Source organism: Choristoneura fumiferana, chromosome 17 (genome assembly GCF_025370935.1).
Source record: "Choristoneura fumiferana chromosome 17, NRCan_CFum_1, whole genome shotgun sequence".
NCBI classification, from domain to species: domain Eukaryota; kingdom Metazoa; phylum Arthropoda; class Insecta; order Lepidoptera; family Tortricidae; genus Choristoneura; species Choristoneura fumiferana.
This window is the reverse complement of record NC_133488.1, coordinates 4,608,082-4,627,836: the sequence shown is the minus strand read 5'-3', so window position 1 is coordinate 4,627,836 and position 19,755 is coordinate 4,608,082. Positions and strand designations below refer to the sequence as shown.

Genomic DNA, 19,755 nt, shown 5'->3' with positions numbered 1-19,755 from the left:
TTACTCCATATAATAAAAACCGATTTTCGATGCCCTAGAGTAGCTATACCTATACCTACCTACATAAATTGTGGTAAGCCGAGCTTCTATGAATGGCCCAACTAGCATAATAATTATTGAGATCACCGAACATGTTTGCATATGGACGGCTACCCTAGAGTCAGGTAGAATGCTATATACAGTGGCGTAGCTACCAGCCCCGGGGCCCCCAAGCTCAGGAGGCCCCTCGGATGCTGACTTACTAACTATAAATGACAAAATAAATCAGGAGTACGTCGAATTCGGAACACGACGTATACGGAACAAAATATTTTTTTTTTTGTTTATTTGGGCCCTAGTTTCTTTTTTGCCCCAGGGCCTTTGGTTACCTAGCTATATACGGCACTGGCTGTATACTTGTCATCTCCACCAAACAAGGAGGCAGAATAGAGGTGCTCAAAAATATTCGATCACGAAGTTATTTGTCAAGGATGGTAACGTGTGTTCAGATATTTTTAAGTACTTAAGCTACTCCGATTATCCTGATGTTAGCTAACTATAAATTACTGGCACTTGAGGTATTCCATCTTAGGCCTCTAGGTTGGCAACGCATCTGCAATACCCTTATAACTGTCTTTATTCGCGTATGAAACCTATCTACATCTAACCTTTACCAAAATGACATTACGCGGGAACAACTCAAAAGTTTGCGCTCTCTTTCACGCAAGTAGCGATCCATTCGCATGTAAAAGAGATAACAAGCTAAGTTTGCGTGTATGACGTTTAGTAAAATAATATAATGTCAAACAATTAATCATCACTTTGTAATTTAGTTAGTATTAGCTGACGGAGAGCCGAGTTATGGAGAGGCGATTTAGAAAGTTTTATTATCCATTTATTGTTTCTATTGGAATGTAACTAGTAGTACATTATCCATTTTTATCTTAACTACATGGTACTTCATTTACCTAATTGTAAACTTACTTTGTAAGAACTTGCATGAGCTTTGAATTATATATCGTAATTATATTTGTTAAAAAATAGAAAAGATGGCGCTACAAGCGGAGTAGAATTCAAAGATATTCGATTGTAGACTGACACGATTTGCTAGAGTTACTAAAGTAACAATCGACCGAACTGGAATGAATAAAATTAGTAACGAAATAGAATCGAATCGAAATCGAATTGTGAACCTCTTCCCCTTTTTGAAGGTTAAAAAACTTTGACACATGGCAAAACTTATGAAATTTCTGTCGTAAAGTTTTTGTTTACTTACCTACAATACAATGGTTTTTTATTGTACACCACATAGTAAGCAATACAGAAAACAAGTACAATACAATACAATACAATACAAATATTCTTTATTGCACACCATAAAGCAGTAAAAATACTTATAATATAAACACTTAGATTAACATAACAACAACATACAACAAACAAAACAAATACGTATGGAAGTACATATGGAACATTTCATAATGTAAACGCAAACAGTAGGTTTAATTCTTTCTTTGTCTTTTCTTTTATCAAGCAGATCTCTAGGTCAACAAAAACCTAATAACTAGCATTGTTCGTCTGAATACCTACTTTAATTTTATATTACGGAAATTGTGAAATAATGGAATAAATGGTCTATTAATATTTTTTTTTTAACTCACTCTCAATGCTAAAAGATATGGAAAGCAAGTAAAGTACTCTACTCTGTTTGTAGTGATCTTTGGTTACTGTTAATAGTATATTGACGACCGATTTCTGTTGAGCTGTAACAGTGACCACGTGGGAAGCGGTAGCTGTGTGTGAAAAACGCTACCGCCACGCTTATCCGGCCGCTCTCAGTGTGCACGGTTGCATACAAACACTATCGACACAAAACTCGCTCCCGCTACCTTTTCGACGTGCTCACGGTTAAGAAAAAAATAGTCTATATGGAATACTTTTAGTATATTGTACGCAATATTCTGCCGTCGCATACCGTAAATACCAGAGAGTCATACTGCCACTAGCGTATAAAATACATCTGTAATATTTATAATAAATTTATTATAATAAAATCAAATTGACGCTCGGTGTTTTTAACAATAAGGGTATGGTTTTGACTTGTTTGACGCCTAACACGATTGACTGAGATGGCTACATACGTTAGAGAGGGATGGAACAACAAATATCGCGTCTTTTTGTACGTCCAACTTTTATTCTTACTCTGGATAATGATTTTTGGACAACTCTGTTGTAGGTATTCGTTGTTCTAAGAAAGAACATTGTAAAGTCACGAGTGTTTTTGGCAATAATTTGGCGATGAAATGATTTTAAATACATCTATCTATCTTTTTAGTTCAGTTAAAAAAGCGATTTTAATCTTGAAACGAAAGTATATCGACCGCTATTACATTATAAAAGTTTCAACACTGTTATTGAGATCTTAATGTATGTAAAGACTTTTTCTTCATACTTGTTTAAGTGTGAGTGAGAGTAATTAATTACATACGATATAAAACATGTACAGTCGCCGTAATGATATTTCGGAGTGGCCAAGGTGATCAAAAATATCGATACATGTGCTCTTACCTTAATAATATGGTGCATGTTCCGATATTTTTGGCCACCTTGGCCGCTCCGAAAGATCTGATGGTGACTGTACCGTTAAAATGGTATTTTGAATCTATTCAACGCCAATTTCCAACGATACGAGTGTTACTTGAAAGCACCAACAACAGATTTTCATATGTACATTTGAGATACGCTTATCGAGTGAAAATGTAGTTTTAAATGCAATAATTACAAAATTCTTTTGTCGATAAGATTATGTCACCACCACAAATATATATTTTATACCCTGACTCGAAATATGTGGGGGGTCGATTAACTGGACTATCGAATTAAAAATGTTTAAGACGAGAGGGAGGGAGATGACAATATGTCAGGCTTCATGCATGACACATGATGCCCTAATGTATTTTCAGTCAAGGCTGTGAAAAAATAATCCAATTTATTTTCACTCTCGGAATTATTTTCATAAACTTTTCCCATAGACATATTTATCTATAAATATAGCTATTTACAAACCACAGATAAAATAACAGACTCGTGTAAGGTTCAATGTAAATGCTAATGTTAAACGATACATTGCGTGCAAGTTCACTTGTCTATATAATAATCGTATTAACTTTTATCATAGGATTAAATTAAGTGTGTTGCTGCACAGTGTTCAATGAAAATAAGTGGCTGAATATAAATATGTTAGTCTCGAAACCTCATTAAAAAAAGCTCTTGTTTATCAATCACAAGAGAAAGAGGTGGCCAAATGGTCGACCTAACCGTCAAACCGTACTTATGATAGGCGTCTGCCACATTGCCGATAAGAGTCCCGGCTGGGCCATACTGCAGACGTTCGACAGTATACTCTAATAATTTCAGTCGATAGTGAATCGGTTGGGCCGATCATCTAACCACCCTGTAAAATACACGCTTGTAGACTCGTGCTTTCAGTCATCGAAATCAATATGCGATAAATCTTGTTGTATTCAGATAAGGTTTAAAAATTAATGAATGACTGTTTGTAATAGATTTAACCAATGACGCCTTCGATAGAGTCAGTGTCGCCATAAGTATTTTGTTAGAACTGCAAAGCCCGCCGCACATGGTCCAACGTTTCAGACCGAAGGACCGTGTCAGGGGAGTTTTATAACAAAATTCCTTCAGAGTAATTTTCATTGTGAACATTATGCAACAAAAAAGGAAACTTATTTAATTGAAATTGTCACAGTAGATTAGTTTAACACTCTTAGACCTACGGATTCATGAAGTTCACGCCACGGAAAATTAAAAAAAAAAACGAGAAAAATCAAGCTAGAAAAGTGTGAGGTATATTTAAAGTATTTTTCTACTTGATCGTTTAGGGACGCTATTAGATATTTTTGGACCATTGTTATGATAATATGATCAGTATTGATGTGAAGTTAATGTTAGTTCGTGGTTGGAAGTGATTTGTCGAGATTAGAAAAACGCTTTCTCTAGTACATAATGCACCCTACAAACTATTATACATCTGTCTATTCCTAAAATAAAACTTTGAACTCATTCAAGTTAAAGTTCGGATTTATCTGCCACTTAGTCTTAATTTTTTCCTTGTGAGTAGGTTGGTAATGTTACGGCCCAAGCCCTCTCATTCCGAGAGGAGGCCTGTGCCCAGCAGTGGGACTTATATAGGCTGGGAGATGAGGTAGGTAATGTTGCAGTCTGCTCATATTCAAACTTAAATTGACACCATCTGGGGGCACGGTAGTGCCCCGTTAAGTCGAGCAAAACAAAAGCACGGCTGTACCATACTTTTCTCTAAGTCATTTTGGCTATTTTCAACCTCCTGTAATTTTGTGCCGGGTATTTATATCAAAATCCTAATTAAAACGAATTAGTGACCAATTAAAATGTTATTTACGATGATAACTGTACAATCGCACACCAAGGTGTAGCCTATTTGCTGCAAAGAAACTATTTTTAAATTGATTGCGAAACTTCGGTTCCACCCAGGTAGGCAAATCAGCATAAACATGGAAATACCAACCTTATTGCCGTAGCAATAAGGTTGGTGTGTACACTTCTGTGCAATTTATGATGTAGGTACAGGCATTGGGAGAAATAAATTATCTCTGAAGATAAATACTTTCATAATAGGTACAATTTGTAAGTCAGTCAACCTACACGTAATTTTGTAAAAAACGCATCAATTAAATTTTTTTTTTAGTAAAAACATCCGATTCCTCGAGACTCTTTATTTCGTCTAATTACACAAAATCAAAAACTATGAACACTGTGGAAATATCGAATATCTTAATGAACAGAATTCGACGAAACAAGAATCCGGCGAAACGAGTATTCGACGAATCTAGAGCTAAACGAACATATTATTTTATAAATTATTGTAGGAATAGACAGCCATGGTCTTGGAGTGTTAACTTGCGACCAAAGCGTGGGCAAAAGTATTTACAAAATGGTGCATTTGGTTACGCGTAACTCGCATAAGTTATCTATCCGTTAGTGTTTACAAAACCGCTTAATATTTTTGTATTTCCCTAGTATTTAATGGAGAATATTCGTGGTGTCTTCTAACGATTGTACGCAACATGCTATAGATGAATATTTCATAAACATTTGGTTGAAATAATAAGTGCGTAATAAAACACTTTTTCGTATTAAACGCTGTTTTATTTTATTTCATTTATCATAGCTATTTACAACGTATATGGAAACATAATTTATTGACTTGAAATAAAAGTTATTTCTTACTATTTACAAATGGAGGAGGAGGAATGGAGGAGGCCTATGTCCAACAGTCTATATGATGATGATGAGGATGACTATTTACAGTGTCAGAATCCTAGGGTGCAGTGTCCGCTGCATCTAAATATCCATTGTAAAGACATCCACTGCATCATAACGTCAATTTTAAAATGTTCACTTTACCTAAATGTTCTTTCTACCAAAAGGTTCTGTACTCTATCTGTCACAATGTCTACCCGATCAAAAAGCCTACACTGCTAAATAGTTCACTCTACTCTATTAATACATTCCGTCGACTACACCACTTATTCTCATACAGTGGACGTTCAGATGAAGATTGGACATATCCGGTATAGTTGATATTTCAATCGAGTCAGAATGCTACCTAACTATACTAAAACTTATTTCTTTTAAATACAGTTGACATTCTATAGAGTGGACAATGTGCCTCCAACGGGTCTCAGGGTTAACTACGAGTATGTACATTCGGTCGACGCCGAAAATGTGTCGCACTGAGTGTAGCGGTCAATTGATGTAAAAATAGTATAGTTCATTTAGAGCAAGAGTTATAAAAAGCTTTGCTAATATTTTTTGTCAGGCGTCTTATCAAATAATTTTATAAAATAACAGGTTTGGCTGTGGCGGGCTCTTAGCCCAATTGATAATGGAATACCTCCGTTAAGTAGAGCTTAAATCAAATTATTTAATTTATTTGCGCGCCCCCTAGGGGCTAGGACCCAGCCTATTGGTGCTGCGTGTTATCGTGTGTTCCACAATCAACTCGCCACCTTTTTCGCCTATGATTGCTCCTGTGGCCCAGAGGGGTGTGGGTTTAGACTTGCAAGAAAAATCGTGCAAGTTGCATTACATCGCGGCGCTCGATTGACCACTACAAACTCGTTGGTTTTACAGCCTCGCAATGTAATGCAACTTGCACGATTTTTCTCTGGTTCTCTGCCGTTTGGGCAAAATATTAAATTTTAAGTATCAACTTTCTCCTAAATCATATTATTTTCGGAACTTTCATAAAACAAACCGAACCTAACCTACTGTGCTCTATAAAAACGTAAGAAAATATTCCGAGAAAAATTTTTGCTTCCGGTGAAATTTGATACTTGAGAAATGAAACATTTGGGGAAAAAAAATGTGCGAAACGGCAGTGCACGCTAAGCTCGGCTTATCACGCTGCAGTTCGTGATCGCATTCGCTATCTCTGTCTACCCTCTTCTTATAAGGTGTGAAAGCAAGAAATGGTGAACACGACTGTGATTCCAAATGTGTTAGACAACAAGGCCTCGGCTCTGAGCGAGTTAATACAAGTAAGTCGAGGTATCTGAGTGCGGCAGTTAACACTTGAACTGACACATCCCGGCTTTGGTTTCGGAGGTAGTACAGTTTTTTCACAATGTTTCCTAAGTGTTTGGGTTCTGGAAATCTGTTGCACACAGCAATAGTTCATAACACTTTGTAAGCTATAGCTTTCTGGACCTCTTCGTCTGTCATCGTTGGTAGCGCTTTGTAGAACATCTGAAAAATGCACAACACAGTTAAACCAAAGATTTTAAAAGTCCAGGATATGAAATCAGCAAACAATTGGGTTAGTTGAAATAAACACCAAGGACTCACTATTCTTTTTTTGCAAATGTAAATTTTTATGGAAATTACTTAATTAATCTGTCATCTCCCAGGATAACAGGATCAAAGGAATTGGGGCACAAATTTGTGCCTCTGGGAGAGGACAGGTTAAATAAAAAATATTAAAAAATAACATATGTTTTCATGAAATACATTTATTATAAACTTTACACAGTTTTAATGAACGAAATGGTAAATGTAATATTTCATTTAAAACAATTAAAAGTAGGATAAATTACAGCTAAAGAGATCTCAATCATTAATTTTGTTCGCTGCTACCTAGTCGTCCGCTTTGTAGCGGAAACTGCCTACGAACAGAGAACGCGCCTAGCGGGTTCTTGGCACTGAATGTGTTAAAACTCTGGTTACGATCTACTTTTGTTTTTTTTGTTACAATTATTAATCAATTTGTCAGGACTTTCACCGCGCGATATTTATTCGCGCGAATTATATTCTGTGCTCTAGATACCATTTCTTTGCGATTTTTTTACCGCCAGTGCGGATACTCGTATAAGATTCAATGTGTTGCAAAATTGCAAGAAACAAACCGCGGGGAAAAAATTCGCAGTGCGTACAGGGCCTTAGGGTGATCAGGATTATTATCATGACTTAATTTTTCCATATGGCAACCCAAGCCGCGTCGCCCATCGCGTGCAGACATGACCAGGCCCTTAAATCGCATCATAGCAGATTCGCTTACCTTTTGCGTCATTAGCGTGACCCCATGTTCTTTTTTCATATGCTCTTTTAGTAACGTCGTTCTTCTAAACCTGTGAAAATAAACAACTGGTTATAAATATTCCTAACGTAACTAAAATAACTAGAGCCAAATACTTAATACAGTCAGCTGCATTAATAACTGTCACAGCGGAGCCTGCAAAAATATCTGTTAGGGCCATCCATAAAGTACGTCACACAAATTTTGAAGAAATACTCTATTCTTACTTATAAGAGTGAGATTGGAGCCTTATCCTTATTCTTAACCTTATCATAACTTTCGCAACACATCTAGGGGGTCTGATTATTTGTGACACAGGAACAAAATAATTGCAATTTTCATAGTAAATAACTATGACATTGTAGGAGTCTAAGATAAAATTTATCAAAATTAGTGTGACGTAATTTAGAAAGTATTTTCTTACTTTTATTCTTACTCTTATTCTTACTCGTAATCTTATTCTTACTCTTAAACTTATTCTGAATGTTATTCTTATATTCACTCTTATTGTTATTCTTCTTAATCTTATTCTTAAAGTTGTTCTTATTGTTACTCTTAAATTATTCTATTCTTAGGGGCTGTTTCACCATCCATTGATTAGTGTTAACTGAAGGTTAAATGTGATGCAGTCTCCGTCGATTCGAACAAAATTTAACCGTCAGTTAACATTAATTAATGGATGGTGAAACAGCCCCTCAATAAGTTTTAAGTTGAACCTTCTTCTTTCGTTCGTTTCGTTCTTTTACCACTAGGTAAAAGAACTTCTTGGTCTACCTTAGTCCACCTTAGTCTAAACTGTGTTATTTAGTATGGTGACCGTTACCTCTCGGGGCAGAGCTGGCAGATGCAGGGCGGCGGCGCCTTCAAATGCTTCCGTTCGACGTGCCGCAACATCGTGTGCTTCTGCGCGAACCGGCGGCCGCACTCCTCGCACGGGTACTTGCGAAGATTGCGCGCTAAAAGACAAAGCCTTTTAGGTTTTTATCATCCAGCAGCAAAAAAAATATATCGTGGTCTTCGTTGACGTTGCGCTAAAAATAACTGTGCCTGTTTTCTGTTCAATTTCATGACTTTAAACCCAGCGGTTGAAATTTCAAGATTTTATCCCTATCCCGTAGGTAAATCGGAATAAAAAGTAGCCTATGCATTATTCCAGAGGTCCAGCTACCTATGCATACCAAATTTCATGACTCTAAGCCCAGCGGTTGTTATTTCGAGATTTTATCCCTACTTTGACATTTGTGCCACGTTTGTGATTGGTTGTAACTAAGTTTTTTTTTAATTTATAATTCTTTCCCTTTAGGAGAAAAGGTGAAGGTTTAACACCATACAACCAATGAGGGCTATCGCGTATGAATTCGCCACTAGAGGCGCTAGTGTAGCGTGAGGTCTCCGAAATATCAAATCTCATAGTTTTTGGGTGAGCTACGCGGGTTTATTTATAATTAGAATAATTTTGTGAATATTTTGCAATATCTGAAATTAATTATGGCAAATATGCGTTCCGGGCAATGAATGTCTGTGTTTTGAGACAGTTTTGTCTTGCGGAAACCTTTGTCCTCCCTTTTTTCCGAACAAAACGGGGACTATGCAACACTGTGGCATGCTCGATAATTTTATGGTACGGTTTTAAGGTGTATTAAATATGATTCTAATCTAAATTTTGTTTTCACGCCCGTAATAACAGACTTTGAAAGCCATACTTAAAAACCTCACGCAACAGTGCGCCATCTAGTAGACAAAAAACGATAGCCCTCATTGAGCCAATCGCAAGCAAGACTAGCGTCAAACGGACCTCTCGACACTAACGCTGCCTAGAGATATTTCGTCTGCCAAGAAACCCTAATTTCTAGGTCTAAATTAAAAATGGTGGATTATTTTTGATACACTCTTGATGTAGGAGTGCGATTTATAAGTAACTAGATGAAAACCCGGCTTCGCTCGGGTAAAATGTAGACTCATAATAATATGTTTGAAAAAAAATTTTTGCCAGTAAAGACTGTCGTACTTATCGAAAAATCTGACGTATATTCCCAGCCTTAATTATTATCACAAACACTTTAACGGCTAACCTACGTATCGGTATTTCACCAGTAGATATTTCTCCTAAATCTTATTTGCCCAAATAACTACGTAGTCGGTCCCAAAGTTCTGTCACAAATGAAAATAATGATAAAAACAAAAGTACCAATCAGTTTTTAATAAATTATATACCAATTTAAAGTACATTTAATAAAAAAATAAATTTAAGTACTTAAAATTATTCAAAATGACTTCCTTTGTTTTTAATACAGGCCCTTAATCGGCGCAGCCAGTAGTCTATCGCAGCACGCACCATTTTCATGTCTATTTCAGCGACTGCTTTTCTTAAAGATGACTTCAGGCTCTCCAAATTTTTATGGGGTTTAGCACAGACCTTCCCCTCTAAGACCCGCCAAATTTTAAAGTCCAGAGGATTAAGGTTCGGACTGGAGGAAGGCCAATCTTCGTGTCTTATAAAGTCGATTTTTTGACGGCCAAACCAGGCTTGAGTGGTCTTGGCTTTGTGTGCTGGCGCAGAATCCTGCTGGAACACAAAATTATGACCTGAAAATAGCGTGTTGGGCAGATCTTTGACATGCTTATCCAAAACCGTCTCTTGGTACACTTTCGCACTGATTTTGACCCCTTTTTCGCAAAAATGAACCTCAGTTGGCCCGTAATAAGATCAGAGAATACTCTTCAGAGCTCCTAGCGTACACTCTATCATTATGTTTATTGTACTTCTCTTCAATATCGAAAATCTTTTCGTCTGTAAAGAGGATATCACGGTGTCGATTTTTCGCGTACCGCTTTAACAACTTCCGGGATCTTTTAAACCTTATTGTTTTTAGACGGGCATTAAGTAAGTGCCCACTCTATTTTTTGTATGCTCGCAGACTAAGATCTTCGTTTAAAACCTTTTTGACGGTTTTTCTACTGACACCCATCTGCAAAGCCATCAACTTCTGTTTTCGGACAGGATTTCTTGCTATGCGTGCCTTGATCGCTTTGATCACTGCTGGTGTTTGTACGGAGCGAGGCCGGCCAATTCTTTTCTTGTCCTCAACACTGGAGACTTCATTGTACCTGTCAATCGTACGGTACACAAACCTAAGCGTTATATTTACATTTTTGAGCAACTTGAAAATGGTACTTGGCGAGTGCCCACAGCGGTGCAATGCTAAAACAGCTATTCGGTTTTCTTTCAACGTCCACTCCATCGTGAGAAATTGCAGCGAATGACTGTTTATTGTTTTAAAATAATTGACAAACATTCAAAAATGGAATTCAATCAAATTTTCTTAAAATCATGTTTTAAATTTAAAAATAATGTGCCAGTGACAACTTTGGGACCGACTACGTATGTCTGTCTCATAATCAAAGAAATTAGACCTAAAGGGCCCCATATAAGGTACGATCCGTCTGTACGATCGATCTGATGAAAATCGACGAATTGTACCGTGTGTAGGGCCCTTAAAAGGTCACAATGGAGAACGAAATGCAAACCTGTGACACGTGATGACGTGACACTCACGCCACTTTGATGTGATGACTTTGACATGTTTACTTCGCAACGCCATTATATATACTCAGTAATTTATTCCATTTTTTATTGAAAATACTCGCTAAATCCGAATTTTCTACCTACAAGTTGTCGACTCGGAACAAACGTCAACAACTGAAGATAGTTATAGTTGAAGGTAGTTGGTGATAGTTTTGAGTTTTGATAAGATCCATTCAAGTTTTCCGGCAAGACGTTTCGTTTTACACAGTCACATGAGTCACAGTTCTTTGTAATGGATACTTTTTTGGCGTGACGCACGCGATGTGTTGAAGGCGCGCCGTATCTAAGAGCTAGCTAGTATGAAACGGAACGTTTATTAACTACCCAAGATGGCGACTGCGGTTTGTTTGTCAGTGCCATTAGAATTTAACGAAATTCTCCATAATCCGAATTTTGCGGATATATGTTGTCGACTCGGATCGACTAATTTTTTACGCTCTTCAATTTGATGTGCATTTCGTTCGAGTCTACCGTACCCCTGGACGAAATTATTAATATAGACTAGCTGTTGCCTGCGACTCCATCCCGCGGGAACTTCGCAATTTTCCGGGATAAAAACTAACCTATGTCCTTCCCCCTGACTCTAAACTAACTGAATACCGAATTTTATCTAAATCGGTTCAGAGGTGTAAACGTGAGGAGGTAACAAACAAACAGACTTAACTTTCACATTTGAATAGTGGGATACTAACGTCTATGCGTTTCCATGTGAGTGACGAGCCCCTCTTTGATTTTGAAGATGCGTCCGCAGTGCTCGCACTCAAACTGCTCGTCGCCGTGCTGCCTCTTCACGTGACGCTGCAACAACATACTAACAATACAAACATGACTCATCATGTCAGCCGAAAGACGTCAACTGCTGGACGTAGGCCTCCCCCAAGGCTCTCCACTGAGACCGGTCTTGTGCTTTCCGCATCCACCGCGATCCCGCGATCATAACCAGGTCGTCGCTCCATCTTATTGGAGGCCTGCCGACAGCTCGTCTCCCGGTCCGCGGACGCCATTCGTGAACCTTCTGACCCCATCGGCCATCAGTCTTGCGAGCAATATGCCCCGCCCACTGCTATTCAGTTTCGCGATTCTTCGGACTATGTCGGTAACCTTAGTTCTAGTGCGGATATCATAATTTCTGATTCAAACATGTCTATAAATAGTAAGCTTTAGAGCACCCTTGTTTAGGCCACTGTTAAGATAGTGCGCGTCCGTCTTTATTTGATTATGTGTTAATGTCTTAAAAGTTTATTTAATGGCAACTCTTTAGAAAAATAAACCTAGAGTTATACAGCTGCAGCCAACAATGTCCCTACCAAAGCCTACGATTCCCCAACAGAGGGTTACTACGAAATTCGAAAATCGAAGTTTGTATCGTACCGTCCCGCTGACGCTAATATTATTTAATACGAGAGTGAGAGAGTAACCCTTCAGCCACGCTACAATAAAGTTCTCGCTACGTTATGCATAAAATCGATCGTCATTAAAATCGATGTTATGGTTCCTTAGAAGCTTGAACAGATGTTTCTACGTCTTACTCTTAAGGCGATTTTTCACCGGCGAGGCGAGACGAGCATTGAAATTTGTATGACGAATTTGTATGAAATTTGAATGCATACAAATTTCAAGTCTCGTCTCGCCTCGCCGGTGGAAAATAACCATTATAGTTAAGTAAATATGTATTATGTATCTATTTAAGTATCTTTATCCGTTACCAATACCCGTAACACAAGGTCTGCTTACTGTGGGATTAGGTCGATCGGTGTCAAGTGTTACTTACCCCGAGCGCCCCTCGCGACGTGTACGCGCAGTCGCACTCTTTGCACTTGAACGGGCGCAGCCCTTGGTGGAGATGGATGTGGGACTTCAGAGCCTCCTTGCCTTGAAACACCGCCGGGCAAATGTCACACGCGAACGTACTGTAATGTAACATTATGAGTACTCTATAGTAGAGGAGAGTTTTGCTTTGTTTTTTTTTTTAATTTATTTATATATTCAAATTACAACTACTACTTACTACTACTTACTACTGCTGCTTACTGCTTGCTTACTGCTTACTATGTATGGTGTACAATAAAGAGTCTTTGTATTGTATTGTTGTATTGTACAACTTAGGTACTACACATTTCTCGCCAAACTGCTACGTTTGATGGCGAGACGCGCTCAGTTTTCATGCAATTTTAACCTATCAAACTTATCCTATAACATAAACTAGGTAGGTAGGTACTTAACAGATTCGCATGAATATATAAGAATAGAAGTATTTACATACATTCAAGGCAAGTCTAAAGATATTCTTTGAGTCTGATCTTTAACATAGATTTACTTCAACAGTTGAGTGATTTCTTCTGAAGCCATACTACACGTAACAGATTTGCTTATGGTTGATTGCAGATCTACTAAAACAAAAAAAAAAAAAGATTTACTTAGTTTAGGACTTTGTCTTAATAAGCTAATTTTATTAAATAATTTTGGTACCAGGTACTGTGAACATCTTTTACCATGATAGTTGTTCATTTTTGGCTGTACGAGCTTTTTCTCTCTTACACTCCTTGTATTATATTTGTTACTAATTAATAATTTGTACATATCACTGTAGTAATGCGCTAATCCTAAAAGGTATGTGACTTTTTTATCTGCGAGTAGAATTTTACATAAGGAAAATAGTTTATCATAGATGATGAACTCTGGTTGAGTTCGAAACGCGTAGTGTTGATAGTAGGGTCTGTGTGATGTATGTGTTCTTACAGTTTGGAGGCGGAGCAGCTGCTGACCACACATTTGGTGCATAGACGTAGCTAGGCTATTGTAAGGTCGCGGGTGAGCAAAGTTATTGTTTATATTATAATAGTTCATACTTATGGGTCGACTAAGGACCTCCGCAAAGTAACGCCTGATTCAATAAATTAGATAATTGTATGTGGTAGTGAACTAAATAATTATTTTACTGTAAGAATTAATAGGTTTGAAAAAAGTAACTCACTTGATCTTCACTGGTTTTCTGACTGCAGAACTGTAAAATATTAATTTACTTTAAAAAATAATCTCAAACGCACTTCTCTTTCTACCATTATCTTCTTCAATCAGAAAGTAGAAATATCAATAAATATCATATAATTAAGCTACACTTGGTTTGGATAGGTAATATTACTCGCATCATCATCCCAGCCTATTAACGTCCCACTGCTGGGCACAGGCCTTCTCTCAGAATGAGAGGGCTTGGACCGTAGTTCCCACGCGGGCCCAGTGCGGATTGGGAACTTTACGCACACCATTGAATTAGTCTGTACATGTTTCCTCACGATGTTTTCCTTCACCGCAAAGCTCGTGGTAAATTTCAAATGTAATTTCGCACATGAATTTCGAAAAACTCAGAGGTGCGGGCCGGGGTTTGAACCCACGAACCTCTGCATGAGAGGTGATAGGTCAAACCATCAGGGCACCACGGCTTCGGATCTTATTCGCATGTTCATCAATTAAATTATCACATTTAGGGGCTGTTTCACCATCCATTGATTAGTGTTAACTGGCGGTTAGGTGTGAAGCCGTCTCTATTTGTTTTGTTCGAATAGACAGCGACGGCATCACATTTAACCGTTGGTTAACGCTAATCAATGGATGGTGAAACAGCCCCTTAAATAAATAAATCAATATCACGGGACAATTCACACCAATTCAATTGACCTAGTCCCAAAGTAAGCTTAGCAAAGCTTGTGTTATGGGTACTAAGCAACGGAAACGGTTAAATATAATAATATATATAAATATAGATACATACTTAAATACATATTAAACACCCAAGACCCGAGAATAAACATTCGTATTTTTCATACAAAATATCTGCCCCGACACGGGAATCGAACCCGGGACCTCAAGCTTCGTAGTCAGCTACTCTAACCACTAGGCCATCTGGTCGTCAAAATTTGATTTTCAATCTGTTCATCGGTAGCACAAGCACATACCCGAGCGGGAAAGTCTTGGCGAGGCCGAGGTACGGGCGCGTCTTGCCCTTATTGCCGAGCATGACGGCGCGTGCGCGGAGCACCACGTCCCGGTCCGGCGACCAGCAACGCTTCTCGTGCACGTACAACGACGTCCGGCTGGAAAGTGGAATTAAAACCGGCACGTCAATCACCAGAACAAGCCACATTGTTCAAAGAACAGATAACCGTCGGAAGAGAACGGTTTTAGAATGACTACTGACAGGAAGACGCGTCGTTGCCAGCCCTACCACTCAGGGGTGCGATTTATCTCTGTGTATTAGTCGACCCAGAATAATACATGACCTGATTATTCGTGACCTTAAATGATATTACATGTGGATATTATAAGGCATTTACTAGCCAACAAGTGGAAGCAGGCGGTAAGTTGTCGTTCGTCGTTCTAGGACGAAAAAAGAAATCTGCCGATAAACTTGTGTAACAGAAAGTGCATCTGTGTAACAGAGAGTGCATAAATGATGTGACAATTAACAAATCAGGGGCCTTATGATTATGAGATTGTGGTCCAAGGCCACATTATGTAACACACTTAAATCACAATCGTTTTCAACACTTCTTTCTGTCACACTGTATAAGACGAGGGTAGAAAGAGATGGTGAATGCAATTATTAAGGTGCGGCCACATGCAGTCACTCGTCGCTCGATTGCAGCGATAAATTTGGTCACGTGATTTTGAATTTCCCGCGACTCAAAAAAGTAGCGTCAAGTCGCCGCGTCGAGCAGCAGCGACAAGATGGCTTTTTGCAGGAATGATCTTGGCCTTGGAAGCTGATTTCTTAATCTCATTTAGTAGCAGTCGTGGCAGTGGTACAAATAAAAGAAATTGGAGTGAATGAAAAAAAGAAATAACAGTGTTTTTGCTGAAATTGAAGAGGTTTTTTTTTCAGCGATTTAGCTCATCATTTTCAGCTTTATCGCTATATGTCACGTCACCAGATTTAACACTGGAAACGAGCGTCGGGCGATTTCATGTATACACCCTTATACGATAAGGCGTCTGACCACAGTCTCATTAAGCCAAAAATATCTGACTGACATTTTAAATAATAATAATATCAATTTCAGGTTATCCCTTGCCTTTTGTAATTCGCACCACATGCATAGCAGAACAGATATCTTGGACCGTGTTTCTCCAGGTAGTGGCGGCTGGCTGCTGGAATCGTCTCGGAGAGGCCAGAGCATAACATGCATCTGCAATTACATGAGAATTAAGTTGTATACTAGTTGGTATAATTGTATTTGTATACTAATTGGTGTAAGGGATAAACTTTATCTGGTTGGCTGTAATATTCCTAGGAAAGAGTAAAATTCTTGGAAGAACTAGACAAAGTATCAGGCAAACCCTGGACAATGGGGAATGGATGAAAAATTTAGAAATGCTTGACATTTTTTTATAAATAGGAATAACCTTTCTAATGAATAGAAAAAAATATCAGATTTTTTAGTAGCATCATTTAATTTTAAAAATGAAAGAGTTTTCTTTACTGCCAAATTACGATAGTCCGGTCGGTTACCGGTTGTTCCATAGCCCAGAACAAAAAATTAAAAAAAAAAAGAATTTGTGTCTTTGGCACGTTCGTTTTGACAGGTAATACTCTTTACCAGCCCGGATAATACCAACATGGAAATACCTACCCTGTTTTTCATGTACACGCCCATAGAAACTGACATGAGCTTCTATGCGTGTGTACATGAAAAACAGGGTAGGTATTTCCATGTCTGTATTATCCAGGCCGGTGAATAGTGTCACCTGTCAAAATGATCGAGTCAAAGACACATAAATTCTTTTTTAACGTTTTTTGTTCTGGGCTATAGAATAACCCGTAACCGACCGGACTATCGTAATTTGGCGGTAAAGAAAAATCTTTAATTTTTTTTAATAATTGATGCTACTTAAAAATCTGATATTTTTTTCTGTTAATTAGAAAGGTTATTACTATTGATAAAAAAGTTTCAAGCATTTCTGAAATTTTCATCCTTTCCCCATTGTGCACTGTGTGTTGTATGGCACATTTTATGGGACTATAAAATAATAAAAAATGTTTTTAATTAGAAAACTACACAGAACTACTACTCATGCAAGACGCACATTTAGAACGAACGGACACAATTCAAAATGTTCTCATTTTAAAACTCAATCATGTTTTGTTATATACAAAGTTTATTTTAGTGATGTGAATATTTCGAATTGTGTCGGTTTCATTCTAAAGGTGTATAAATAGTGTAATCGACTATTATGACTAGTTTCAGACTAGTTCCTATACTGTATTCTGGCAAATAAATACTTTTGACTTTGACTTTTGACTTCAATAATTTGTAGAAAATCTTTAAAAAAAGTTTGCTTTTTGTATTTATTCTGTTGTTGTGGTATATAAACATCTTATCATGTAATGTGTGACTTTTGTGGGCAAAAGTGAATTAATATAATGTTGAGAGTGAAGTTCTCAAGTTGCACTAAGTGTTTATTGGAGCCTGAAACCCTCTGGCCCCTATTTAATAAAAGGTACAAGTCTTACAATTCTACATAATTGACACTTTTTTTTATGAGAAACTAGACAATTATATAAACTGTAGCTGTAGCTGTAACTTATGCTAAATAGGGGCGTGAGGGGAGACCTGTGCCTAGCACTAGCAGTGTGTATAAGCTGCAGATAATGATGATAACATACTTTCAGGAATAAAAAATACTTACTCTAACATAATGTCATTCATAATATAATAGTCCTGGGGTAATGGTGGAGTTTTAACACTCCTCATGATTTCCAAAAGTGCAGCAATTAATTTGTTTTTGTTTTTCGCTTTTGCTAACTCTGGGTGCTTTTGCTTAAGCTCTTTTACAAGTGACTTCTTGTGTCCCGGTCGCTCCTCCTGTTTCTTTAATTTTTCTTCCCAATCTCTACATATTTCCACGTAATTACTAACATTCTCATCTTTCCCTTCAATTTTACTCACAGGCATCAATTCTTCATTAAATTCAGACTCATATCCTGGATATTCAAATGTTACATCTAATATCTCCTCTTTTATGAGTACAGTATCTTCTGGGTCTGGAGAGATGAAAGAACCATCAGTCTCGCTCAATATTTCTTCTTTAATTTTTAAACCCTCATCCCCAACTATCAAAAGTATTGTATCGTCATCGTTTTCCAGTGCTAAAATATCTGCTTCCATTTTTATATCAGGCAAATCATCTGAAAAATAGGTATTGTTTAATTTTTGGATGTTTGATCGCCATACAAATCTTCATTTACATGTTATCCTGCCTTATGTTTTGGTTTCATCAATTCCGGTAAAAAAATATAGTTTCCATCAGATCATCAATCACTAGGTCACATCAAATTATAGTATTTGCATATGTTCTTTTTATGAATAATTTCATGACCCGTGTGTCCTAAATGCCCCAAATAAACCTTTTTATGTTTCAATTGTTGTGTAAACTATTTTTATACACTAGGTTAACATGTATGCAAAAAAGTTTGACATGCATTTTGTTTTTTGTTTACATGTTTTGGTTTGGGGCTATACTAAGACCGAGATTGACGATTCGGTTTCGGTTTCTGGTAAACAGTATGGTCAAACACTAGTTGTCAATCAATAACACAGAAAATAATATTTCTTTATAGATTTTATTCATCGAATCCCTCCTCAAGAGTACTCACGAAAGTAATTTTACGTGATACTACTACATACTACTCTACTTGTCTTGCATTATTACTGTACATCTATTTATTCATGTAATTTGTTTGTAAGTTTAAAAGAGTAGAGGCAAGACCTGAATTCCTGAATTCCTAGGAAAAAACATTACGTTTTTGTTGTGAAATTTAAAGTGAACAACTGATAGGAAAGTCATATTGACGTTTTCGTTCATTTTTAGTTTGACCCTTCGGGATAGCTAAAGACCTAGATACCATGCAACGCAATAATTGTAATAAATAATAATGACTCACGTAACACAAGATCACTTTTCACTTAAGGATGATACAAACTAAAATAAACCTTTTACTACTACACTTTCCTTACACTTAATTAAACGCGAAATCTCGACGACAAGCTATTATAGTGATAGTACCCTAGTACCACATCGCCATTTTGAAATCACAACACAAACTGACAGCGAGCGAACTGACTGATTGATAACTGATGACGTCAACATTGTTGCCATATTCAAACCTTTTTTTACCGCCTGCCACGTAGAAAGTGACGCCCTCATTGAATTTTTACTCTTTTATTGTGTTGAAGTCCAAATGAATTACTTCGTAGGTGTATTCATACAGGTCTCACAATGTTTTCCTTCAATGTAGTGGCATATCTGAGTTCGGTTCAAGACGCTATTACTTTTTTATTTATTTATTTATTTAGAAGCAGATCCGATGGATTGATGAAAATAATAACGGGCATCGTGTTCATTCATAAAAACCATACAAAGATAAAAAAATCGTCAATAAATATTTATTTTTTCAAATTTTTTATAGGTATTAGAATAAAATAGAAGTTGAATTACATAAGATAATGATGATAAATAAAACTAATCTTGTTTTAATTTTTTATTTCTTAACAAATAAAAC

The 19,755-nt window shown here is 37.2% G+C and overlaps 1 protein-coding gene across 5 annotated transcripts; it reads right to left on the bottom strand.

The window, feature by feature from the left end:
• Positions 1–6: 6 nt before the first annotated feature.
• LOC141436812 (uncharacterized) lies at positions 7–19,302 on the bottom strand. 5 transcript variants are annotated; one of them, XM_074099875.1, is made up of 10 exons: positions 19,213–19,302; positions 17,883–18,381; positions 16,268–16,381; positions 15,152–15,289; positions 14,173–14,202; positions 12,970–13,108; positions 11,891–11,996; positions 8,436–8,568; positions 7,595–7,664; positions 7–6,786 (listed from the first exon to the last, which is right to left on the bottom strand). In XM_074099875.1, the coding sequence occupies exons 2-10, from the start codon at positions 18,359–18,361 to the stop codon at positions 6,715–6,717; spliced, it is 1,281 nt and encodes a 426-aa protein (XP_073955976.1). In that variant the 5' UTR covers positions 18,362–18,381; positions 19,213–19,302; the 3' UTR covers positions 7–6,714. The 5 variants fall into 5 exon arrangements, with proteins under 5 accessions (XP_073955976.1, XP_073955975.1, XP_073955977.1 ...); XM_074099874.1 differs by having other exon boundaries at positions 19,138–19,301; XM_074099876.1 differs by lacking the exon at positions 19,213–19,302 and adding an exon at positions 18,963–19,054.
• Between the last annotated feature and the right edge of the window lie 453 nt (positions 19,303–19,755).